Here is a 27,270-nt window from a genome sequence, read left to right on the forward strand (position 1 = left end):
TCAAAAGTTAGGAAGACAATTTATTACATATTATTTTCAACATATAACTTCATTCTTCTACATTTTAAGTTGTACAACAAAAATAAGAGAAACATTTTCTTCTACTTTATTCTATAGTAGAAAGTTTAGAACTTTTAATTGCTTTCCATATAATGGATAACTATGATAAATTCTCAGTCTTTTGGTGAAACAAGTTTATCTTGACAGCAGATACACTGATTTGTTGCTCGAGATACATTAGGAAGCACTTCATTGCTACTTATTTGGTAAAATAAAGCAGAGTTAAATTCTCTGTCTTTCTTTTTGGAACATTGTATATCTTCAATCACATGCTTTCAAAAATATCTAGGATTGTTCTGCTGTAGCCTGGTCCTTGGCAGTTAGAACCAACTCTATAAGGGCTGAAAAGCTTCTTATGCTGCTTGTTTCCAGTCCCATCTTTTGTATCTAAAAAGACGGAGAAAAAGCATTATTTTTCTGTAAAACATAAAAAACCTCACAAATTATTATTCCACTTCAAACGTTTAGCCAAGTATATATCTTCTCCTGCATCTATGTGAGGCAAAACCCCACAACTGCATATAGTGCAAAGTATAAAAATATTTGTCTTCAACTTTGCTCATATAAGTCTTTCTAGTTAATGTACTGTCTTGCAGGGAAATATTTCATCTTCTAGGCAACTTGTAACTAAAGCCAGTTGGAAGTTTTCCAGTGAAGTAGTCAAAAACAGAAACTTGGTTGTAGTTGGTTTTAATTCATTGATTTTCAACTGATTTTTTTTTTTTTCAAACTCCAAATGAGGTTTCTGGGCAAAACTTTAAAGATAAACATGAATACATCCAAGAACAGCCAACAGCATGATGGTGAAAGCATTTCAATAGGCTGCAAGAGCCTATGGTTCTAGCCTTGAACTTCCTGGGAGATGAAAACAACTCTACAAATACAGATGTTGCTGCTAGTAATTTCTTAGCCAGGAAATCTATTGCTCTGACAATTAGAAAAGTATGACCATGAGAAAAATAAGAGTGCACTGAAACAAAAATCTAGATGTAACTAAAACCATAATGAAACAATTCTCAAAAGGTGTTTGCTGCTGGAACTGTTTGTAATATTAACATGTATCAAGACATCTCCTAAACAACTATGAATAATCTATTCCAGTTCAGTTTAAACTCATAGTGCAGTGACGTTTGTGCACATAACAGGAATAAAAGACCAAAAGCTCAACCCGAGGCAAAAGCTGACAAATACTAGTTCTTGTTATTAAGATTTCCCTACTTCCACCCAAATTGTCCTTGTGGTAAGTCTCATATCTGAGAAAAGCATTTGCTCACACAAAAGCAGACTTAATCTACTTGTTACAATGCATCAACAGCATGTGTTCATAAACAAGACTGACCACAGCTCCTTGGCAACTACTGATATGGACTTGCACTTGGAAGTTTATTTCTATATAAGATTTTCAGAAATAAACGAGTACAAACAGTATTCAATTTGATGTAGCTACTGCACACGCTTCCTGGAATATTTTCTTTTTTTATGTGCTTTGTTATTTAGGGTTTCATATTTGGCACTGAAAAGAACTTACAGTTGTGCAGCACAACAAATCAGGCCAACATCTTCAAAGCTCTTGGGAACAGATCTTGACTGTGCAGAAAGTCAAGGCTGGAAACACCCCGGGAAAAGGCAAACAGAAGCAGGGCCATAAAGAAGTTTCTATCAGATCTAAGGGAGGCCCCTACCCTCTGATCTGTCCACACAGTGTTTCTTCTTAAAGCTTCCAAGCACTAAGCAGCATTTGAATTTTGAACAGCAAGAAATAAAAGTTTTGCATTTGTATAAGAAAGGCCAGGAAAGCATGCATTGCTCATGTGGTATCTACAATCATCAAGGTCTCAAATCACCTCCATTATACAAGTGTGGAAAAAAAAAAAAAGAAAAACCCAAATCACAAACCCACACCAACAAAGCCTTCAAGACCAGAATCTGAGTCTTGCTTCCCTTCCCTCTTCTATCTCACTCCCTTCCAAAACCAGTAGTAGTAATAAAAAAACCCCTTCTTTCTCATAACTTACTTGTTCTCCAAAATACTCAACATCTAGGGCCAGCTGCAGTCGGATTTTGTTATCATCACTCATGCCCCCGTTTGTACCAACAGGGTTTGAAGTCACAGTTCTTCTGGCTTGCTTCAACCTTTTTAGGCTCTCTTCCATTTTCTTAACAGAACTGAGCACATCAGATACAGTTTCATAATACCTAAATTAAGGAAGATTAAAGAAAAAAATGTCCACTTTTACAGAAAAGCCTACTTCATACATAGCACTACATCACTGAGAAAACTGCTGAACAGTGCTGGCAGGAATAGCTTTCCTTGCAAGAAAGCTACTTATGTTTTCATCATTATCAATTAATCAGTATTTCCATCATTACTTCTAGAGGTCACTCTCAAGATTACTATTCCATCTTGAAGCCGCCTTCTCATCATAACATTTTTGACCTGCTCAAGATGTTTGTACTCAATAGTGACCAAGGAATGCAATTGTTCAATTTTCAACAGCCTAAATCAGCCTCTATTGACACTGACTAAAATTGTTTTTACACACAGGACAAGAATAACATCCTTACAGTCCTATTTTTAAGTAAGTTACAGAAGTGTATATGAGAGCATGCACGTGCATACCAGTCATAAATGCCTATTTCTAAAATGAAGAAACTAATCTAATCAGGAGTCTCAGGAAGCTGGCAGAAAAAGTCAGAAGAACACTAATCCTACATCAAAAATGGTATAGATGAAATAAAACGCCACTTCCCACATACCTGATTAAAGAAAGCATAGAATCAAAGAAGGTAAACAAATCAACTAAGTAACAGAAGTTCAAAAAGCCTTATGGACTGAAATCCCATGCCTTAGTGGGAATGACATAATATCATATCAAGAGATGCCTGGGACAGCGAGTTGTTAAAAATAAGTCATAAGAATAGCTAGGAGGAGAAAATAGAGCAACAGTGGGAAATTAGAGGATCCATAAGAGAAGTGACCAGACTGAGCTATGTTCTATAATTTCCTAAAATGTTTAACTTTCTAAGAGCCTAAGAAAACTACTACTGTTAGAATTAACAAAGCTGAAAGAATCTTCCCGATACTTATTTTTAAACAAGGAGGCAACACAAAGCAGGTAAACCTTTTAGAAGGATAATTAGATAGGGATAGCTAAAGAAGGTCTTTTTTTTACACCACTAAGATGTTAGATAATCATTACATACATTAAAAAAGTCAAAGGACAGCAGAACTCAAGTTTCCTGAAAATTCAACCATTGTTCATTGAAAATAACATGAGATTAAGGTCTTACACCAAGTCTGAAACAAAATGCAAATTTTTAGTTTATTGTTGCATTCCTAGAGCTAATCAATTTTTCAAATGCCCCCAAGGTCACAGTTTGCACAGATCTGAGCAGAGGCCAGGTCCTGGATTCCCTGCCCAGGTTTTCATCTGCTGAATACAAAACAACAGAGTAAGTCTGAAGAAATATACCCCAACAAAAGAGTGGTATATTCTTGTTTTGTTTACAGTTGTGTTAATTCATAGTGGTTTAGGTTTTTTTCTGTACCCATTCAATGGACACTGGAGTTTTTAATTAAAGCAAAGAATGTTCTGTATGATTCTCTTACTTTTGTGTGCTTTCAGAGAGAGCACCTTCCAACCACTGATGAATCATGGGCTGCTTCAAGGTATCTTTGTATTCATTCTGCAGTCGGTAGAAGGGCTTAAGAGCACTGTCAACGTAAGGTGAAGCTTTAGTTGGCACCTCCTGGTAGATGACATGGAAACAAGTTGGGGAAAAAAGAACCAGTAGTTTATTTAAAGTGTCAACACCCAATTCTAGCAGATATATAAAATGCTAAGGCTGTATCTAAGCAACGAGATACGTACTCCAATCAAGACAAGTCAATGAAGAGATCATTATACACAGGAAAGACAGCATCACAGTTATTCAGTAGTGTTACACAGTGTGATATAATATAGAATAAGGTTCAAAATGACCAAAGCTTTTTGAGAGATGCACATGCCAGCCACTCCTATTATCAGGGTATGATCACGAATGCTCTTTCTGCTCATGCTGATTCCAGAGAAAGGTGAGCACACTCCATGTCCAAAACAGATTATTTACAGAGTTTGTTAAAATACCTACTGCTTTGTACTACACTTCACTAAATTGAAGACATGTTTCCTTCTGTTCTTACACCATTCTGCTCCCTCATTATATTTTCTAGAAGAATGCTTTGGGGATAATTAATATCCCCTCACTATCTTCTTCTCAGGTAGTTTTGGTTGCAGAATGCTTCCTCTCTCCAGGGATGATCCACGAATAGTTTGGGTGAACCTCATGCATTGCAAACCAACAGAATATATTCAGGGTACACAAAATCTCTGACACCTGAAAATATCTCAGTAATGTCTTACTTAGAACCTGGTCAAGCAAAAGTCTTTGCACGATTCATGCAAAAGACTAATTCTCATACCAAATTCTGAATTCTGCTAAAAAAAAGTCAAAGTATTAGAACATTGAAAAATGAAGTTGCCAGAACTTAACACATCTGTAATAATGTACCTTCTCTACCCAAGTGATCTCTCTCCTGTTTATCAGCTCAGGTTTTGCAACGCATAAAGCCAGTTACACCGATGGCCGAGACAGCAATGCAGTCACACTCTTGGAGTACAGAGCTCAAGCCAGTACCTCGCCTGACTTGAAGGTGGCCAGGTCCTATGTCTTTGTGTTGGCACAGCATCTGCTTCAACAGCCAATGGACAACAGAGACAATGGCAGTCCCCTAAATCACTATGCAGAGTACAGTAGGAAGAAAAAGCAAGGGGAGAGGGGTGAAATGGGAAGAGCTGTGGCCTGCCATTTCAGCCTGCCTCCTGTGTTCAAATTAGGCAAGGATGTAGTAGTCTCTGGTTCACATTACTTTGATTTTTCTCTATTGACTGAATGATACCAAGCTAACTACCAAGACAACTGTCTAGAGAGACTGGCAAAGGCATGCCACAGGAGTAACACAAGCCAAGATCAGACAATTGGTTTCAGCACCTTATTTCACCGTTACTTCTTGTTACACTCAACAAATTACTCTTATTAGCCATTCTTATCTGTTTCCTTCTGTGCAAGATACTTCTTGAACCAAATCAAAGCATCTAGCTCAATGGGAGGAAGTTTCTTGACACTGCAGGCAGAAGTGTCAGACTCCTAAAATAAGTCTGGCACTCAGCAGCATTGCATCTTACAGTATATGCTGTGACATGAGGGAAACATCCCCATTAACCCTTTTTTCTTTTGCACATCTAGAGTTCTACTTCTTGGCCTTCCTTCTACTTCAGGCCCAGGCTCTCATCACTGTTTCCCTAACCTTAAATTTTGAAAATACCCCCTTTTTTGCCTTTCACCATGAAGTAAACAATAAATAATTAAATTATCTCAAGATATTTAATAGAGCTCTTGACTGTCAAGCAGATATGGACAGGCATATCTGAAGATAAGAACTCACAACAATCTTAGCAAAGGCCTTTCTGAGATTTACTTTTGCCTCTGCAACCATCACTGACCTTGTTGGTTCTCCTATATAATCTTGGAACTTCCAGTGCACTCTTCAGGTATGCGAAGGAGGACTCACTGAGATCCTGGATAATCCTGTTATTCAAGGTAGGCACACAGGCTGATAGAGAAGCCTTTGAATCTTCCAAGGCTCCTGTTCAAGTAAAAATGCTAAAGTTTAAACTGAGCTACCCTGCCCAATCACAACACAAATTATGTGAACCCCATCATGCTTCCAATCTCACTCACTTTCTGGTGTCAAATACAGGATATGCTTACCAAATAAACACACACCAGCCATTTATAAAACATTACTAGTAACACCAACCATTCCTCAGCCAGAAACACGGATGAAGGGAAGGAAAGAAACAAGGGGTAAAGTAACATTCTCCAGGTTAAAAGTTTTTTCAGTATTACCAATGAAGCAAGGGATTTGAATCAAAAGGCTCCGAGCTTCCAAAAAAATTGTGGTTGTGAAATTCTTTCTCTCTAAATTCCTTATGGAATGACTGGACTATGTTCAACTCAAAGTTGTGATTGACAACAGACCATTTACTGAGTAGGAGATGTGCACAAACTCCTACATCTCTTATGGACTTCGACATCTACCAATAATTCTAATTTAGAGGTTTAAGTGGAATTCACAACACAGAACTTTTGGCTAGGCTTGAAGACAGGGACTAATTCACTCATGCAGCTACATGCTTAGCTTTAATTACTAAATTAAAATCAAACTCCGTATTTCACATAAAGAATGATCAGATGAAAAAACAAACCAACAACAAAAAACAAAACTAGAAACAAGCCAAAACCAAAAAAAAGCAAACCGCCCCAAACAAAAAACCAAACAAAAACCCAGAAAAAAAAGTGGCTAAAAGACTGAATTGCTTCTGTCCTCTGAAGTTAAGGTGTTTAACTATGATACTTTGATAACTCTCGCCCTTATATGATTCATCAGGCTTGAGAGAGAAATATCATCTTAGAAAAATACTTTAGTTCCAATTGGATAACAGAAAGCCTCTCCTTACTTCTTCCCCAATTCTTTTATATGTAGGAGTTTAAAGATATAAAATGAATCTTTTGGTATAAAGTCCTCACTTTCTGGGGAAGAATCCTAAAAGCACTTTAGACTCACCCAATTTTAATCATTAAACATTTTCCAGACTCACCATGTCTGTTCAAGATTGTTTCTATTTAACAATTTAAACATAAAGCACGTTTCATTAAGTAATAAACACATTAGTCTTTTCAAATTTTCACTGTAATAATGCAACTGTGTAAAAGTTGATTTCATTTGTTTAGCAGAGGGGATGTGGGGAGAAAGGGGAAGGAACCTCTAAGCTTTACCTGCAATACAAGACATATTCTTGACACCAATCATTTCAAGCTTTGGTTTAATCATGTCTAATATGTCAGGAATCTGAAAAAAAACCCCAACATCCAAAAATCAAGAGAGATACAGTTATGTTATAAACATTTAATTACTTCTTCTACATCCTGCAAGTTTAAAGAGCATCAAAAGACACCTTCAATTTCTATAGTTTTGCTGCAGTTCTGAGAAACTAGTAGTAGAATATGCACGGGAATTAAGGCCTACACACTAAATCCTCTACCTTACTACTATACTCAGAGCAAATAATTTAGAATTAACAAATTCTACCTGCAACTTACAATTTCACAAACTACAGAAATTTCAGCCTTATTGATCAAAAATACACAGAATTCGTCCCTTCTGGACAAAAATTAATACCATACAACTCTCTTCAAAATTCTGGATCATTAATCAAGTATAATCATGATGATAAAAGCTTTTTCAACCTCAAAGACTAAAACTAGTAGACATTTAAAAGAGAATATAATATTAAAGCTGAATGTTGCACCACACTCCAAGCTGCAACAGAGACTTTACTAGACAAGGTAGGACTGGCGGAGTGACTCTTCACACCAAAAACAAATTATTTTAGGGGTAAAGTCCAGCAGCTACCAATAAAAAACATTTAAATATCTGAGGTGGTTTCCCTGTAATCTGCCATTCCAAGTAAGAGTAGGCCACATATTTCAGGTGACATCTTCTATATCAGACCACCCAAGTCTTAGCATTTAAGATTTAAAAAGAACTTTATGGTACATTATTTAAACAGTTTAATGCCCTTAACAATATGCCAAACATCAAAGGCTCTTTTGTAAGTAAAGTCACAAGCACAAACCTGATCTTGGAGTTTGTCCAGATCTGCAGCAACATATACCAGCTGAGTACTAGATATATAAGACACTGGTAGACTTTCTGGAGAAGACCCATTCCCTTGATCCTCACTAGGGTTGAGGCTTACAGAAGATTCCTTTCTACCAACTGGCACAGATTTTTTGCTTTCCTTTGTATTCTCACTGGAAATGGGCCTTACAGAAACCTGAAACATCAAATGGAAATGTGAACCTGAGCAATAGTGAAGGCAGTTCAAGTTGGACAAACTGAAACAGTATATAAAGGATTTATAAGTTCTCAGCATTACAATGCCACACTTTCAAGGGATATTACCATTCATAAATTATGTAAAAAAGTGTATTTTAAAAACATTTTGGTGCACTACAAAGTTGGATGATTTGGAGCAAATCTGTTGGTATAAGAGAGGGCAGTCTAGTCCTGCAGCAATTTTCACCTGCATGATGTTCAAATAAATTGTCGCACTGGGGGAACGTGCGAGACCAAGAATTTGATCATTACCTGCTTCGCAGAAACACAGTTTATTTACATATGCTGGAATACAAAGTCATAACTACTCACTGCTGTCATACAACTCCTTTCTCCCACCTCCTCAAGCTCTCTGCTGTCAGTCAAGTGCTTCACTACTCTGTTTTAACTGTGGTACTTATCAGTATTTTTCATGAGCTAATTTGGTTGAGAGAACTAAGTCATTGAGTTGCAAAAAATAGTATGAAGGCAGATCTTACTTCTGTCTTCAACCACCTAAGGGGTCTGTATAGAGAAGATGGAATCAGATCTTATCTTGAGGCACAGTGACAAGGTAAGAGGCAATGTATAAGTACCGTAGCACGGGAAATTCTGATCAAATAGAAGGAAAAAGTAATCAGTCACTGGACTACGGGTCCCAGGAAGGAGCAAAACTGCCATCTTTGGATATACTCAAGATTCAACTTGAGGCTCTGCACAACCTCATCTACGCTGGCACTATTTTGAGCATGAATTTGGACCAGATGACCCCCAGAAATCTCCTCAAATTCCAATTATTCTATCATGCTCTCTTTCTATGACAGCAGAAACAGGGGCAAACTTGTATGGCCGGGAGCAGGGAGTAAAAGAGCAAAGCACAATTTCTCCTGCTCAGAAGCAGGGAATCACTGATGTTGAGTCAGTTGCCCAGGAAGCTTCTGGTTTTACATTCTCAATACCAAACAACTAATTCAGTTTATCTTACCCCTTTTCACTTGCATGTTTATTTTTCACCTGGCTCTGTTTCACAACCTCATTCACTTTATCAACAGATAAACAGAAGAAAACCAAGACTGTGACTACTTCTTTCAGTGGCAGAGGCAGTATTAAGCAACATGTAAGTACAGCCTTGGCAACCATCAGACAGTAACACTGCAACAGTACTGATATTTATGGTTAATCATGTATTTTGCAGTGATACTTTTTATAAACCAAATCCATGAACTGGTTGAAAGTGTTCTTGCCAAAGAATGTTAAGTTCGAGGGGGAAAAAAAAAAAAGCTTAAAAAGAGGTCACATACTTCGCTTCAAAAGGTCTCTTACTGATGGACACACCCGATCACCAAAAGCAAAAGCATGCTGGTCTCTTACCTCACTGATGAACACAGAGTAGCGTGCCAAAATTTGCAGACTAAGTTTCCACAAACGGTGTGCTAATAATGGTAAAAACATTTGATCTGACCAGCACTTCAGAAGACTCATCCAGACCATGTGAGTGGCCAAAAGACAGTATGAGCTGCCAGCTAGAAATAATTAGGGAACAAAGGTCAAGTTCCTAAGCACATTTTTAAAAGATGTAACATCAGTGTAAGTACATTATCTAAGACTAAAACAAACAAACAAACAAAAGTCTTGCAGAGAGACACAATCAAAAAGATAGAAATTTATTAAGCATTGTCTGAAATAAACTCTTAAAATACTAGCTCCTCAATGCTTTATATTTCAAATTCCACTAAGTCTTGCTGTAGCTGTGCAGGTCGAAGCAATAAGTCAGAATTTGCATGCAATAAAGGGAGAAACAGCTTGGCCAAATAATCTACTTCAGGACATAACATTTCCAGGATAATTTTTGGCAATCTTATGAAGAAGTTATATTAGATATGCCTGCCAACCACAACATAATACTCCTTTAGCACTAAACTACTGCTCCTCTCACAGTTATATGAGATATTTGCTATAAATATTTATTTAAAACACAGTAGAAATATCCATATTTAAAAAAAATACTTTAAAAGTCATTCACAGTAACATTTTATAGAATACAATTAGAAAGTTAAGGAATGTGTCTGCAAGTTCCACACCTTGAAGTGGTAAGATTTATGCATTTTGTCTCCATTAGGATTTTTTTCTCCTTGTTTTCTTCAGAGGGCATGTGTGTGTGCATATACACACAGAGATATTTATGTGGCTCTTAGCTGCCTTCTTAGCTGCCTTCTGCACTCTGTTAACTGAAGTTAGTATTTCTGATTAAAACATACTTCTAATGAATATACCAGGTTATCCCCTTTCACTCTAATTCTTCTTGTGCATACCTCCTCATCTGCTCATAAATCAGTGTATGTTTTTGGACCAGATAGCAACACTATAAACCATAGCAAGCCCAGATGCTGCCAATAGACAGTCATTTTTGCCTCTACATAGTGCTACAACAATTAAGAAAAATATGCCCAAATAACACAGCATAGCCTTTTGGTTGTTACTTAGAGGATGTGAAATGCTAATTTAGTTCCTTCTTGCACTGAGCGGATGGTTCTATAAGTATGTCAACAACTGCTGCCAAAAGGGGTGTTTTTAATAAGAAGAGTGATCACTGAACAGTACTCCCACATTGCTATCTCTATAAAAATGAATTATATTATTTAATCAGTTAATCAGAAAGCTCATGTGAACCACGGGATGCATGTTACTAAATATTTAACAGACAGACAGTAACCACTGCTACTTATACCGCTGATTCCTTTACAATAAGAAGAGTATTTTTTGCCATAAAAGTTTACCTGGTGCTTCCTCTAGTGTATCTGAAAGTGCTTCTTCTAAGGCCCCTGCTATTTCTCTGAATCTAAGAGACAGAAAAGTTTTGAATATCACCATTCAGCAGTTGCTTAAATTGATGCCAAGACATTTTTCAGTGCTTACTTCAGTATTATTTCATTGTGCTATCAATATACATACACAGATTTTAAACATAGGGTTATTTTTGCCCAACTTAAATTGGGATATAAACCACACCGGCATTCAAACAGTTGAAAGAGAATCTTTGACATTTTACAGGCACATACAAAGCTTATGCTTTGGGAAACTGTTAAAGTCATGGTTGCAAATATTATCAAAATGATAGCTAGCAGAGAGACAAGTCCTCACCCTTTTTGAGGAGTGAAGTTTCTTGTTTTGTTACTGTTTTTAAACTAAAACTGAACAAATTGACTCATACTTGCTTTAGTTGACCTTCAGATATGTCATGTGACACTGGGGGTTCCAGCTTTCTACATGTTTGTTAAAGAACAGAAGCATAAGGTTCTGCAAACAATTCTGTACCTAATAAAAATCAATAGTTCCTCACAGGATACCCTGACCCTCCCTTTTAAAAAATTCACCCTTTGAAGAAGAAAAAAAAATACAAAAAAAAAAATCATACCTTCACAATTTTTAGGTGAATTATAACAGCAGAAGTTATTAAAAACTCTGATATTTTTCCATATTTAATGCATATTGGATAAACAACATAGCATTTACCTCATCTAAAAACTGCAAAGTTAGAGTTGCAAAAAATCCTTCTTTAACCAGGTTTTCCCTCCAAGCACTGAAATAACTCTATCATTTAAGCTCCCTTACAGAAAGTTCTATTGTCATTGGTTTCCCTTTTTTTTTTGCTTTTATGTCCATCACAGTAACTCTGTAAACCTTTCTATCAAACTTACTAATTATGAACCTGTAGGGCTTCTCTTATAGCTTCCTAACTGTCATTTCTAGATCAGAACAGGGGCCCACCTGGGTTTTCTTGTTCAAACTCCTAATGGACTAAGATGCACGTTTAGCAACTAAACATATTCGTGAAACGGCTTCAAAACCTCATTTCTGCCTATGCACTGCCTCCACCACCAGAGCAGTGTCTTTTAGTCTTATGGTGAAAAGGATTAGAGAACAGAATAAGATTTTGAACAATGACAGAATTTTTCCTGAATGTTTCCGACATACGAAAAAGATTTCCCCAATGTGGGGTTCACTACAGCTCCACAACCAGTTGGACTGACATAACTGAAAGAATGGCACAGGAAAGAGTTACTGGGGCTGTTTGTGCCAGCACTGCTAAAGAAGAAGTGCCTGAACATCTATCTGTTCCTCAAAGGATCATTTGTAAAGGGTTTAGTGGTGGTTGATTTTTCTGGGTAATTTCTGTAATTGAAAAAGGAAGAAAAATCCTGAATTTTAACTATAAATGTCATATTGTGAGATAATATTTCAATAAAAATCTTGTATGACTTAAAAGATGTTAATATATATCAAGTAAAAAGTTTCCCTAATATATATATAATGAATATGTCACATTATTTTCAAAATTTTGCACTAAAGAAGTCATGGGCACTTCCAAAAGTTATCAGATTATTCCAATAAAAAGCAATAATATGGTGAAAGATGAACCAGTTGCTGTTATCCAACCATTTATCAAAATAGTGCACTATTTAGATTTACAGTAATCTTACAAGAAAATGATTTTTTAAAAGTTTTTTAATCAATCAGAGCTCAGAATGCCTAATGGCAATCATTTTTTAACAGCAAGAATATGCTGAAGCTCCATTTCAATTTTATGAGCAAGAGTATCAAAGTGGGATCAAGTGGTCTCTTACTAAAAAAGTTACACTTTCAAACAAAAGGGGCAGACATACAGACCTGTTAATGACATATTTGTTAAAAGGTTCATAATGGACACTTTTAGTTCCATGGACACTTTTAGTCTGAGCACTCCACATCACTACTGTAGCGAGAACTGCTGCCCTTTCCCTTGGGACTGGAGTTGAATGTCAGCCTTTTTTTGCCCAGAGTAACAGAGCCTCATCAGTTCACAGCCATGGGAACAGATGTGCAAGCAAAAAACCAAACCAGGTGCTGTAACTACCATTTTACCAAACACCATGAACCACTAAAACACTAAGACCCTGCTCCCAGCCCCACGCTCCTGTCACTTACATTAACTCCACCACTCATAAGATTTCTGGATGGAATTTTTCAGCAGAAATGTAGATTTATCCTCGATTAAAGAACCTGCATAAATGTGACTATGGTACGGTCACTGCCAATTACAGAACCATCCAATAAACAAGGCCACTCAAGTGATTCAGGCTAAAAATAAGCATCAATTTCTCTTCCTTTTTTTTTTTTTTTTTTTTTTTTTAAGAGACTGTCAGAAGGCTTTGGACCAAGAGAGATCACACATGGCACACTCAAGTCATCAATGGCTGTCTTCCTTGCTTGAAGGCTTGGTATCCAGCCCAACAATCAGACATGTAGACTACACTTTTTAAAAATACAGTTTTACATTCTATTTTGTTAATTAAAATTCTAACATTACAAGAATTAAACCAGGGCTTTCTTGTGTCTCTCTACTCTCTTCTAGTTGCAAGGTCTCTAAAAGGTAGTGCTACAGCTACATCAGACCTGCTGGAAAAATAAGCTAAAAGTTATTATTTAGCTCCTCAGGAACAGGGAATAGTAGGGCAATCTTTGGGAAGGCAATGCTACAAACCCCAGCACTTTAAAGACTACATCCTGTGAGACAAAAAGGATGTCAGAAATATGGCTAGATCTGGAAAATCTACAAGTTGTCAAGTCCTTTAATTCTGTACTTCTAAGAAGAAAGACTTCTTCCCTCACAATAAGTATTCCTCTAGATTTTGCACAAGTAGCATCTTTCAACATACAGTTTAGTTCCAGGGACACTGGCAAAAAAGAATTTGAAACAAGAGTTCAAGACTTATTTAGATCTCGTCCCCAAAGTCTTATGAGTAGAATATCAAATCTGGTGTAACAACACGATACCTATCGAAGAACAGTAGGCTGTGATTTTGCTAAATTGCAGAAAGATATATAAAACAGTTACATGACTTAGTAATTAAATTCTTAGTTTGCTTTCTACTATGATTTGTTGACAAGTGAAACTTTGAACAATGAGGAGATCTGACTGTAAGCCAGATCATCTTGCTGTGACTAAACTGTTTTTGAAAGAGTGAACAAAAAAAAATGCATACCAACCTTATTTGAAAATATACAGGCAAATTCCATTTGTTGTTAAAGCTGTGGTAAGAGGGATGAGATCTTAACCGTTTCACACTGGCCTGGGAGCCACACTGTCGTTCAAATTTCTGTACAAAATCCATACTAGTAGTGTACTTCTGCAGAAAGAGAAAGAGTGTTCTGATCACACACGGGGTCCCAGCAACCAAGGCAGGCTACCACCCATTCAGCAGAACTCTTGTATCATGCTACAGTTAAGGGTGAGGTTAAGAGTGGGCTGACAGCCCATCACCTAATCACACAAGGCTAAAACCCTGGACTGCAACAAAACCAAACCCAGTTAACTAGTAGGTGTTTCTGTCCAGTAAGGAAAGCTAGCATGGGTCACTTCGAAAAAGCATAAAACTGTCCAAGCACATTGAACAAGCAGAATGGATCAGAGAGATGCAGCAGTACTTCTGAGCTCAGTCACTGGGGTGGAACAACAGTGCTGCACAAACTAGGAACAGAGTCAGGTGCAGGAGATAAACAAACAGAAATAATCAGGAATGAAACTCATAAGCACACATAGCCAAACACACACGAGAATGGAAGCATGATATTTTTGTCTGTTACACAGGACCTGTATTATAAGAATTTCTAGATCTGTTTCCCAAAAAATGTTTTGCAAATACCAAATATTTGCAGAAGAGCTTCAAACAATTTCAGACAAACTAACTTCATCTAGTGTATACTTCTAATAAGATATTTACCAATAGTATTAAGTTGGTTGCAAGCGAAAAAAAAAATTACATTAATCCCCAAATACACTGTGGACTTACTCCCAACAGTAACTTATTAATGCACTGAAAATAATGAAATAATAAATTTAATCATGAACAAAGAAGAAAGCCAAATATCTGAGTGAAAACCAGAATTAAAATAGTACCAAAAAAAGTTCTTTCACATAAAATAGACCTTGTTAAGAGAACACAAAGCTTATGTAAATAAATTTAAAATCAAAATACAGCTACAGTTAAAATTATTTCTGTGGAATGAAAACCAGTTTGGCTTCTGTGCAACTTTCTTCTAGTTATAAAAATAGGAATTAGCCATAAAACCTATCACACATTCTTATTAAGCCACTGCTGAATTAATGAAATAAGCCTGACCGAATCTCTCAGTGCTTCTGACTTCACTGCAGTAAGAGCAGCAGCAGGGCTGCAGCAGCCAGGCTTTTACCACAAGCCAGAGCACTACGGGAGTGATGTGATTTTGCCTCTTATGAAGCAGCAGAACATTGTAAGGAGTAGTATTCTGAAAAATGCACACAAAAGCTTTTAGGTAACTACTTTTCTGCTAACCTGGTTGTATTTATAACACAATGGACCCATAAAGGTTTGGGAGTTAGATCCAGAATGAATGACAGATTAGTGCTCTTTCAGGCCTCCTTTTTAGATAACAAACCCAGCACTGTAAAAAACAATCTGTTAATGCTCTGCTATCTTAAGTCAGAGATATAAATCAAACACTCTGTAAAGACCTATCACTTTCAAAATAGAAGACAACTCAAGAGACATTTATCTAGTTAATGATACAATTATATCCAGGAGATCTGCAAGATTGTTTCCGGTTTTGGCTTCTAGGATTGGATTGTTAACTGCAGAGTTATTTAAATTAGGAACCAAAATGGAGCGATATTCAAACACAGGAACCTAAACTTAATCTCAAATGAACCTCTAGGGATAAAAGAAGTATTCTTTCCAAATAGCTGTAAATCTACAAATCTGACTTAGAAATAAGGGTACATCAACCTGAAGCAACTTTAAAAAAACCAAATCCCAACTCTGCACAAATAAATAGTTATTTCAACATACATACTTAATGCTGCCAGTCTGATTTCTAAAGGATTTAAAATAAATGTTTCCATTTCCCTCTCTCCTCTACATCTAAAAACCTAAGAGGTAATACTGCATATTCAAACTTTTCAGCATTGAACCTATACACATAAACATATGCAAACAAACCTGGTGAAAGACTTTTCTGCATTTCTATCAACATAGCAAACAGAGATAGATAACTGTCTAAAATCTCTGTTGCATTACTTGGCTCATGAGCAGTGCAAAAACAATTTTAAATTTTTTTTTTTTCTCCCTCTTAACTCAGAACTCTTAGTCTTCAGGTAGGTATAATGGCAATTTTACACTTGGCATTTCAACTTGATGTTGATTTTTAGGTAAAATATTTTAATTATTTTAATGCCCCTGAGTCACTTAAGTAGTCAAAAGCAGTCTGGAAAGTACTTTAGACTTACTACATGACTTACCTGAAAGTCATGGGTGGATGTTGTTTTTTTTTATGGGGTTTTTTTGGATAGTAGGTGGCCTTTTAAAATAATGCAATGCCATTTTTAGACAATATCAGTGTAATAAAAGACGACAGACTTACAAGCAAACCCAGCTTTTCTGAAGCTAAAATACATTCCTGGGTAGACCATGCAGCACAGAACACCAAAAGGCTCATGACTTGCAGCATGCAAGGAATTAGGTGAAAGCTTGAATAGTGACTGAAGCTTTATGGTAAACTGTTGTCACGAGGGAGGGGGAACACAGTATAGTGTCATTTGCATGGCAACTTTCTTCAACATTCATTTAATTTGCTTCTTATTCAGAGCCAGCTCTGCAGACATTCACTGTCACGCCTGCCTGCTTTCAATTATTCAATCTGTACAAAAAGAGATCTTAAATTCCAAGAAAATGTAAGTATTTAGTAAAAGTAATTTAGCATAAACACAGGAAGAATCACATGCCTTATAAACCTGCACCAGCAAGGCTTTTCCCTAAGTCATCTGCCTAAGATGACCTCCTGCAGACAATGTATAACTGTTTCCCATCTCTGTCTTGAAAATAAAATGTCTCGTGCTAATCACAAGTCAAGTTGCAAGGAAAAAAAAAAAATCAATTTTTTCCAGCAATCATGGTTAAATACAAGCAGACAGGACATGAGGAAAAGCAGAAAGCTCATATTTTCTACTTGTGACGTGCTAATAAAATACTGCCGGAGCCAATATTCATACCAGACCAAGAAATCTATTTCACCATTAGTAAAAGATGATCTTTTAGAAGCAGAGCAGCACTGCCAGTGAAGAAAATACAAGAGTGACAACTGCTTTAAATTCATTATTTAATCTAAGCTTGCTTCATAGTTGATTGTGATACCACAGAAAATAATACTTTTATGTTCCACACCTGATGGTAGGATCTCCAACTATTTTTATTTCTTTTAGGTGACTTGTATTTCTAATCACAACATAATCTGCAGTACTGTAGGAGAGCAAAAGCTAAAACAAGCAAGTGAAACGAAGTTTTTTAACCTTCCCCTAGTACAGAATTGTAACCCAGGTATTTAATTAACATGACAGCCCTTGCTATACAGAAGTCCTAGACTTGGGCGAACACTGGAGTCATCCACTCCCACCTTCAATTATGCTGCAGTTCTGCAATTATGAAAGAATATCTATTCCCAAAACAAATACTAATTCACATGACTAAACGGCTTCCAATAACTTCTCCGTGAGCTTTTCTGACAAATTTCAGGGGAGAATTACTTCCTGTAAAAACTGAGTCAAGTGATTTGAGATAACCTCTTCTTTCAAGCCATGCAACAACATGAATTTACACAAAAAAAGCAGAGGGGAAAAAAACTAGAGAACACGACTCATTTAATTCTTGTGTGTGTCAAAGAAATCAGAAATGGAAAAAAATAAAATTAATTACCTCATGAAACACATCTGGGTTTCCAGGGTTAAACAGTGATGGCAATTTCTCTTCCAAACCGCGTACTATTTCTGGCCACACTGAATTCACTAAGAAATCATATCCAGGAACAATATCTGCTTTTGCACTAAAAACAAATTGCAATTATTCCATGGTTATATTTTATCACCAGGCTTCTAACTGGAGGTAGGGATAACTAAAAAAATACATGCACTGAACTAGACAAAACGTAATTTTATTTTATTTTTTTTTACATAGTTATGCAGATTCCCTTAAACTATTCTTCCTGTGAGGTTTCTTATCCAATTCCACAGTCTCATCAAATCCAAAGTATTTTTAATAACTCTCAAAGTGTTTAAAAAAATTTATCAGTTATATATCTTGCAAGGGTGTTCTGGAAAATGAGCACATTTCAGCTAAGAACTCCTACAGAGTACAAGTAATGTGACTAATGTAATAAAAAGAAGCAGAACTTTTTCCTCATTGTTCTAAGCTGTATTTATACATGATATTGTGTTCAAAGCAAAAGATTAAAAGCTACCCTGATTATGAAAACATATAAATTGAGAGCAGAAGAGATAAAAGCATTCAATACCAGTTTAGTACACCACAGTACAGAGTGGAGACATTCCATTAAGAAGAGAGATTAACACTTGCTGAGGGATTAAAAGAATTGAAATGTTACTAAAAATTAGGAGTTATAAAAAGCTCAGCAATGGATGACTAATTAGAAAAGTAATTCTGCAGTCCCTAGGGGCTACATCCATAGTTCTGCTAATTACAGCAGTCTACTATTTAACCAGCCTGCAAACAGATGAATAAATGGATACAATTCAGTAGACCTGAATTATTTAAACTTCAAAACAGGCAATTAAATTGCATAAGGAATTAAGCACTTTCAGAGAAGACAGTGTAAGCACAAATCAATGAAACTTATAGTTTCAGTACATGCGATAAATCAGTCAAACCTTTGGGGATCATCCCCACTTTTCTGATGTGCACTAACAATTCAATAACTTTTGAACTTATATTTTTAATAGCTTTATTATGCTCTTCTCCTTGGATGAAGTGTAAAATCATATTTAATGGGTTCAAAAAACCAACTTATCTGACACATTGTATTATGAACTGGACTCACTTCTACTACTGAAATACAGGATTGTTTTTCCTTCCTCTGAAGGTCTGGGCCACAGCACCAAGAAAGTCTGTTCACTGTTTAGTTTTGAAAAGCACAGACATGAGAGAGAAATCAAACCTGACTACAAATCTTCAGAAAAGTCCAGATAAGTCATTAGTGCGTGAAAGCTAATAACGCAAAGCATTTCAAAATTACTTGTTGTCATTTCAGTGCAACTGAGAGAAACCCCCAAGATATTCACCTCGAAATAGCTCCCCCTGTTACTTCACGCAAGAGACGGCAATGATGAGGAACAAAATCCAACAGTCTACTGTACATAGCCTGAAGGCCATTAGGATGAGATTGCACATACTCTTCCACAATCACCTGTTGGGAAGAGTTCAGTGTTAAATGTCAGAAAAGTGAATATAAAATGCTGTAATGTAAGACTCACAGTTACTCACTCAAAACTCCTAACACTATAAACTCAAATATTTTGATAGTCAGTATATTACTTCTTTATATTACAGTCTACAAGTACAACTTGCCAGCTTGAATTATTACTTCCTTTAGTGCAGCATTCTTACTGCTAGCCCCAAGAATGGTAACATGCTCTTTGCTTTTGAATGTTAGTCACTGTGTCTGGCTCCCAACTCACTGTCACATCACTGTCACCTAAAGCAGACTGTGAAGTTAAACAACTGACTGACAAAAGCTAATCAAACCTCAGAATAAAGTAAAAAATTTCTTCTAAATGTAGAGGTTGTTGGTCCAATTCCAAATACAGGCAAGCCGAAGCCAAGAAACTTCTGTGACAAAGCTAAGCCTTTAATGCAACTGGCAAAGCAGTTTGTCTGGACAGTACCTCATATCCAGTGAAAAGGGATAATCTCTGCCATAAAGAGAAGGCAGACAGTAGTTGGACAACAAAGGAAAAGAACAATAGCTTGTTTCTTGGTATTCTTCCACCTGTCTAAACGCTTTTGCCTCTTGCTGCATAAACAAGCAGAATGGTGCAAAACTAGTGAAAGAGTAGACACTGAGAAAACCTAGAGGAAAATGACCTATCCTCCACTGTAGCAGTTGCTACAGCATTAGCAAGCACCCAATGGAAGCTCGTCCTTAAGAGGATGGATTTGTTTTGTTCATTCCTCATCCCAAGAAAAATGTAGATAAGAAGAAGAATCCCAACTGGATATAACCTGAAATTGGTGACAGGCAGGTAAGAGAATCTTTCCATCTTTTTTTTATTAAATAGTAAAAATAAACAAATTGACAATGACATTTTGTTGGAGCTCAGTTCTCCTGCTTTCTCCACAAAGGTATTTTGAAGCTGCTACTGAAAGCTGGAGGTTAACACGAAAAATAGGCACATTTGCAAATCAGTTGGGATTTTTTACTTTATCTTACCTCATCTACATAAGGTTTTACAAGCACTTGACCAACTAATGCCTCTGCATCTCGTGTTTTATCAATTGTTGCATAAGTGCGAAGACAGTGGCGTATTATGTCAACATTTGAAGTTTGAAGGCCTTCCAAGAGCAGCCCTTCCAGAGACTGCTGCAACATAGCTGTTATTCCAGCTATACGCTATGAAGAGAAACAAAATACAGTAATAAAAACAAAAGCAAAGCCTTGTCATCATTGTTGAAGTAAATCTGTCTAGAAATACCTAACTCAGCTTTCCATTTTCATTTGAAAGGTGCCAAAGTTTTGACAACTGGCAGTTAACGAACATTAACACAGACTTAATGCACTACTGATGCTGTTTAACACAGTGTTTATTATAATAAGGCTAAAGGTAATTATTTTCCTCTATAAGTTACATGGTAACTTATCTAAGGTCCATTTAATTCTGAGGAAATAGGTGAATAATTGTTCCTTGTTCAACTGAACCATTGTGTGACAATAAACAAAAGATTTACAATGAGTGACCAGAGATAACAACTGTAGCATTTATCCCTCACTGTCAGACTAAAAAGACAGTGTGTTCCCGACATTACTTGTCAAATTACTGCAAACAATGAGTGACACTAGTAATAAGAAAAAAAAAAAAAAGGGTTCAATCTACATACATTCTCCCTTTTGTTAACCATTTTTACTCATCTCCTTTCCCACTAGATCCAACTCATTGCTACACTACCTGCAGATACACTCCTGCCCCAAGACAGTCCTTACAACAATTTGAGGCAAATTCAGCAACACACATTAATGTAGTCTCAGCTGAACTATCAATTTAACCAGAAGAATTTCTTTTCTGCCTTTTTACATGCTGTATTGTGTCCATCCATCCTAAAATGATTCCACAGAATTTGTACCGAACGTGCAAAGTCAGGAACCCAATCACTGACTAGTCATAAAACCCTTAACAGGTACAGGACAAAAGTCTGATGACCCTTAACAGGTACAGGACAAAAGTCCTGCCACACACCATTAAGGAAGCCACATGACAAATGTTCTCCCACCATGTACACTACTCTGCTGCTTGCCCTTACTCGTGTTATTATCCAAGTTTGATAACTCAATGGCCAGAATAGTCCTGCAAACTGTCCATGAATCAACATGGTACTAATGGACATCTTGAGCTGAAACAAGTTTATACTGCCAATAGGCATAGGTATATAATGGAGAAACTGGAACTATGAACTACCTTACTACTCAAAAGCCATAAAGAATGACACCTCCATGCTAATCAGCCTAAAGCATTACCCCATCTCCATATTCCTACCTCCCTTTAAGCACCAGTTTTCATTTGTTCCCTCTCTCTGTTGAATGACAGAAGAAAAAACGCCACCAAACCATCAATTAATTTTTTACATTAGATAATTATCACAAACAGGATATTGGGGAGATTAGTATACTGATCTGAATGGCCAGAGTAATTTCATGAAAAGACAAACTTGAATATATTCAAGCCAGCCACTGTGTAGGCACATTCCATTTATATTCTGGTCTGTATGCTGCAGCTAACAAAACCAACATAAATCTCCAGAATGAGGCCTCAGTATCAGTAAGCAGACAAACTGCAAGATTTGTTAGGCTGACAGAAATCTCTGTCATATTTCCTACTCTTATTCTAAGTAATTTATCCTAAAGAAGTTAGCAAACAAGGAATAAATCCACAAAAAAAAGCAGTAGCTCTAGTCAACTAATAAAAATGACCTCATGAAACCCATTTTCCCCATAAATTAATTCAATAAAACTCTGTGGAAACAGGCATTTGCCTTCCAATTATATCAGTTGTGCAGACTCTACAAGTGTTAACCTTGCTATCGTGTAATACTTACTGGTCTCACTTTGTCCAAAAGGGGCATTCCTTTGCTTTGTACTGCATGAAATTGTAGTTGATTAAATTCTGTGGCAATTCTCTCTAAAACTTGTCCAGTTAAAAGTGGACTAGAAGACAGATGATATAAAACAAAAATACACAGTTAGATCCTTTCAAATTAACTCACTTTCACCTGTAGCAGATGGATAGTGCTCTCCCTCAATTTTTGTGGTTTTATCTAAATATTTTGAATTCTGATAGGTACTACTAGACTTACTGCAATTGTGCAATAATGATCTGGAACACACTACATGATTAAAGTTGTTTTGCAGCTGTCAACATATGAAGTGGGTAAAGCAGAAGCTCAGAGGAACATAAGCTCTTGCCTCAGCAGTATGAAGCACTGTTTTCTATATCGTAGTTTGGCTAATCACATGAAAGTCAGCCTTAAGAGAGCTCAGAAACTGCAATAAATGACTTTCACCATCCAGATTTGCTTCTTATTTCCCTTTCTGTCATACAGTAAAATTAATGACAGTTATCCCCAGAGAAACAGTCCTACCATCTACACAGCCCCAATAATGAGCCAAATTTTCAGCCATTCAAGTTCCGTCTTGCTTACAAACATAATTCTGCAAAATGCCTCACTCTGACTGAAAACATCTGCTTATGCTTTGTCCCTCTAGGTATCAACATATTTTTCTCTACAGCTCCCCCCACCACTATGTGATCCAGCACAATAAATTGAAGTGACAGTCTTACGCTGTCTCTTCCCTCCAGCTGAAGTTGCACTTGCATCCCGGTCAAGCATTTCAAGGGTATGACTGGTATATCAATTCCAAATTGGTTGAAGGACATCTTCCATTCCTCAGCAAAGGCAGAGGGAGAGGTCTGACTGGAATCTGTACTTCCTTGTACCAAAACTATTATATGTTTGCCTTGCCTGCCTTTGGCTTTCTTGCAAAAGTCCTTTTGGCTATACATAGTCAGGGAAAACCAAAAAAAGCTATTTTCTGTTTCACTTCCAAATGATATCGGAACAAACTGTACTGCAGAGACTATTTCAGACATGACAAGATTAGTAATGTCCAAAAAAACCCCCCAGAATTATTGCACTAACTTCCAAAAGGCTGCTTACTGAAAGCAACACCAGTAATTTGGAACCATGGAGTCTGAGTTACATGTTCTGTGAATGATTAGTTGGCAAAAGACTAAAACCTAGAAAATTACAGTCACTTATTCCATCAGAGTTACACTTCTAAAAATATATCCTAATGCCTGGAAAGTTACCTTCAGCAACCCTATGAAATTCAGTTAGTCCCATCAATTACAAATAGAACTGAACATTACATATTTTTTTACCTGTTTCCCTCTAATGAGGACAATTCTTTAGTGCCTTGGGAATGCAGAATCTTCTCAATTTTCTCAACAGACTGGATAACATGAATAAGTCTCAGGACACACATCTGTAATTAAAGAAAGATTTTCCATATCTGACCCCAATCCCAACTGATATCACCTAAAGAAGATATTTCGGACGGTTTCTTAGTTCTTCAGGTTTTTTTCCTGGTGTAAGTTTTCTCCCTTCATCTTAATACTTGAGTCATGTCTCATTTGAAGTATTGCTCACATAAGTCCATAAAACCCCACAAACGTTTGTCATGGACCAAGGACAACTTTTCTTATCCCTGATTTTTTTCAAAGTTAAGCACAAAGACAAATGTTAGTGTGTCCCCCGTCCTATAAAAATTAAACAGCTGTATTTCAATTCCATTCACAATAAGTTTATATACTACTACAGTCAGAAACAAGAACTATAATTAAAAAAAATCCAACTAAATCAAACATATATATTTTGGGAAACAAAAGTAAAATAAAGATTCATGATCAACTAGACATTGTTAAAAATTAAGTCTGTCTACCAAAATGTAAATATATTATTACAAGTACACAATTCTGCACAGTGTGAACCCAGATAGCCTAAAACTTTATAAATTTCATTTTCTCTGGGTTAATGGCAAAACCAAATTCATCCTAAGGATGACCTTCTCAAGGTAATAATTTATCTGCTGTACCTTTTTTCTTCTAATATCTTCTTGTTTAGTCATCCGGTCATCTACTGCTTGAATTCCTTCACTGACACATGACTTAAGACTCTGTGAGAGAAAAAGTCAGTATATAAAGCTATTTAACGTTAGAAGAAAACCTTAACTCAAAAACCTAAACTTAAAACAGAGCACAGATTAAGGTATTGCCACCGCAAGTATAAATACTTCCTCCAGAAGTGTTCTCTTACTACCTTAGAGAGAACAAATGACCTATCACCTAAAAAAACCAGACAATAAACCCACTGCATTATGTCTTGAAACTGAAGATTTAAATCAGTTTTAAATAGTGTTTTTCAAATAATAAGGATTTCTCTACCCTGACTGGTCCTATTTTCTGTTTTACTCATCAAGACTGTGATATTTTGAAGGTACATTTATGCAGCAAACATCTCTTTGAAGTGGCTGCCAAGATGATCAAAAATTGGCCCTTGCTATAAAGCCCAAGTCACTGGTGGAAGAGCCAGAATAATACCCACCTTCAAGAGGGTGACGTTTTATGATTAAATCACAAGACTAAGCAAAAAAAGTCCTTAAAGGGACTGTATTGCATCTGAATTATCTACTACCATTTTTAAGTTACTCAAGTATTAAAACAGTTTCAAGACATCACCATAGACCCGTCTTGCAAAAGTTCATTCACTTGTCATGTTTAAGGAATCCTTTATCCCTTGGATGAAATGCACTACTAAAAACATAAATTTACTGCTACTATAACTGCTTGAAAACACAGTGCTTCTCCTACTACCAGTCATCAATTTTTCAAAAAGAAGTTTATTATAACAAGTATTAACTTCAGTAAAAGATGTTCTGTACATGATATGAAAGTGAGTTGAAGTTTACCCAGCTGTCTACAATGATTGTTTTGAACATACCATAACTTCTTCCTTCAACTGTCCCAAGGGTACTGAAAGCTGATTAAGAGCCTTGTCCATGCCAACCTAAAGAAGTTACCATAAACACATTTATGACTTTTTCAGTGAGTTCAGACATGAATTACTGACAAAGCCTATCATTTTACAGATATTAAAAGAGAACTGAGAAAACAAGCCTCCCCCTATAATCTCCAGTTTTAAATTCAATGCAAAAATATGTTGTCTCAAATTCAGACATAAAAATATCACACTGCCTGTCACATAAAGCCAAAAGTTAAACAAAATTTCCACCTATAGAAATTCTTCCTCCCACAAAAATGTTACATCTCAGTTTTTGAACCTATACAACTGGAACAATTACAATGTTCAGTCAAGTAGATTGGGTTTAGGGTTTTTTTAGATATTTTGACTATATAAAAAGTTTAAAGATTCCTAAAGGATCCTTCAGAGCGGCCTTACTTGTATCACTGCTATTCTATTTAAACGATTTATTTCCTTTAATTTTAGAAGTGCTGACAGTTTGAAACAAAGTTTGCCCTGAATCTAACTTCCTAATGAATCACTTTTTCAAGACAAAAAGCATACATCTAAAAGATTTATTACAGGCCAAGAGCAATTCTGTACAGTAGCTAAGTTCTACAGGAACAGTCTCTCAGTTTCTCTCAGTGCAAGGGCTCACAGTTTAAGATGTCTTAAATCTAACAATGACAAAATAAAAGCCATATACTTTGCATGTGAAAAATAAAAATCCCACTGAACCACCTTAAGTCTGAACTATGCAGTACAACTAATAACACTTACTAGATTTGTTGAGAGATTAACAAAATCTGCATAGTCCTTATTTATGAGTTCTACCATAGCAGTTTTTAGGAGTTTGTAATAGAGCTCCAGATCCTCCCTGAGCTCTTCCAGTTGCACACGTTTCCTGCAGTCTGACACAAAATGATCAACATCAAAATCCGCCTGAAAGTCAAACAGGAAAGAGAGAAGAATGTAAGCAAACAGTTCACACAGGGAACACACCCAAAATAAAGTACTCCATGTGCCAGTGAGTTGACCGAACTAAAGCTCTAGGGGGCAAAAGGCTTAACTCAGTAGTTTCCAATGTTCCAAACTCTCGGTCTTTAAGCTCATAAGCGCAGAGTATCTTGGGATAGAGTACCTAGAGACCAGCTCACCAAAATACAGGGTCGTATATTCCCTACAAATACTTTAAAAAACCCGAACAAACAAACCACGAAACAACAACCAACCAAAATTCAAAATTCAGTATTAAGAACTACTTTAACCTCTCCAAGCAATGAGGCCTCTCGGTCCCGCCAGACTCGCAGCCCAGCCCTTCATGGAGACGGCCACATCCCGGATCCCTTGTCAGTGACACACTCGGCGTTCCCGAGGCCCGAGGCCGGGGGAAGAGCCGTGGCGGACCTGTAAGATCCCGATCAAGGCTCCGCGACCCTCTCTCCCGCAGGGGACCCGCCCGCCCCCTCCTCAGGAGGCCCCTCCTCCCTCCGCAACTCGCCAGTTTCGGCGGCCCCCACCCACCTTCATGAACTCGTCCTTGTCAAAACACAGGTTCTCGGGACCCCGCGGCAGGTTCATCTTTTTCGCCTCCATGCCCGGCCTGGCCCAGGGCGGCGGCACCGCCCCCTCCGCCAGAGCGGCACCACGGAGCGGCGGCGGCGGCAGCGCCCCCTGTGCGGCTCCGAGCGGCACTGCGGGAGGCAGCGGAGGGGCGGGGCGGGGCGGGCGGTGTGTGAGGCGGGCGGGGTTACAGCCGGCCCGACCAGCCTTCTCGGGGGAAGTTACAGAATCAAGGAATCGTGAAGGTTGGAAAAGACCTCTGAGGGAGGTCATCGGGTCCAACCTATGGCCGAACACTACCTTATCAGCTAGACCATGGCACTGAGTGCGACATCCAGTCGTCCTGTAAACACCTTCAGTGACGGTGACACAACCACCTCCCTGGGCAGGCCATTCCAGTATCTGATCACTCTTTCTGTGAAGAAACTTCTTAATGTGCAGCCTAAACCTCCCTGGCACGGCTTAAGACTACGTCCTCTCATACTGTCACTAGTTGCCTGGGAGAAGAGACCAATG

General features: G+C 37.2%; 1 protein-coding gene across 2 annotated transcripts; it reads right to left on the reverse strand.

Moving 5' to 3' along the window:
* COG2 (component of oligomeric golgi complex 2) lies at positions 1 to 26,840 on the reverse strand. 2 transcript variants are annotated; one of them, XM_027631206.1, is made up of 18 exons: positions 26,716 to 26,840; positions 25,972 to 26,133; positions 25,171 to 25,236; positions 24,266 to 24,346; positions 23,553 to 23,656; positions 22,210 to 22,318; positions 20,333 to 20,512; positions 19,185 to 19,309; positions 17,806 to 17,932; positions 14,069 to 14,208; positions 10,819 to 10,880; positions 9,413 to 9,564; positions 7,800 to 8,000; positions 6,940 to 7,012; positions 5,604 to 5,746; positions 3,671 to 3,810; positions 2,076 to 2,256; positions 1 to 447 (listed from the first exon to the last, which is right to left on the reverse strand). In XM_027631206.1, exons 1-18 carry the CDS (start codon positions 26,785 to 26,787, stop codon positions 346 to 348), a joined length of 2,220 nt encoding a protein of 739 aa, XP_027487007.1. In that variant the 5' UTR covers positions 26,788 to 26,840; the 3' UTR covers positions 1 to 345. The 2 variants fall into 2 exon arrangements, with proteins under 2 accessions (XP_027487007.1, XP_027487016.1); XM_027631215.1 differs by lacking the exons at positions 25,171 to 25,236; positions 25,972 to 26,133; positions 26,716 to 26,840 and having other exon boundaries at positions 23,553 to 23,658; positions 24,267 to 24,346.
* Between the last annotated feature and the right edge of the window lie 430 nt (positions 26,841 to 27,270).

Source organism: Corapipo altera, unplaced genomic scaffold (assembly GCF_003945725.1).
Source record: "Corapipo altera isolate COAL_440 unplaced genomic scaffold, ASM394572v1 2b, whole genome shotgun sequence".
In the NCBI taxonomy this organism is placed as follows: Eukaryota; Metazoa; Chordata; class Aves; order Passeriformes; family Pipridae; genus Corapipo; species Corapipo altera.

Coding starts and splice junctions, on each gene's coding strand:
- COG2 (XM_027631206.1), bottom strand. CDS start 26,787: ATGGAGGCGAAAAAGATGAACCTGCCGCGGGGTCCCGAGAACCTGTGT. Junction 26,134..26,715: donor ACAAGGACGAGTTCATGAAG/GTGGGTGGGGGC, acceptor TTTGACTTTCAG/GCGGATTTTGATGTTGATCA. Junction 14,209..17,805: donor ACCCAGATGTGTTTCATGAG/GTAATTAATTTT, acceptor CTCTTTCTGCAG/AAGTACACTACTAGTATGGA.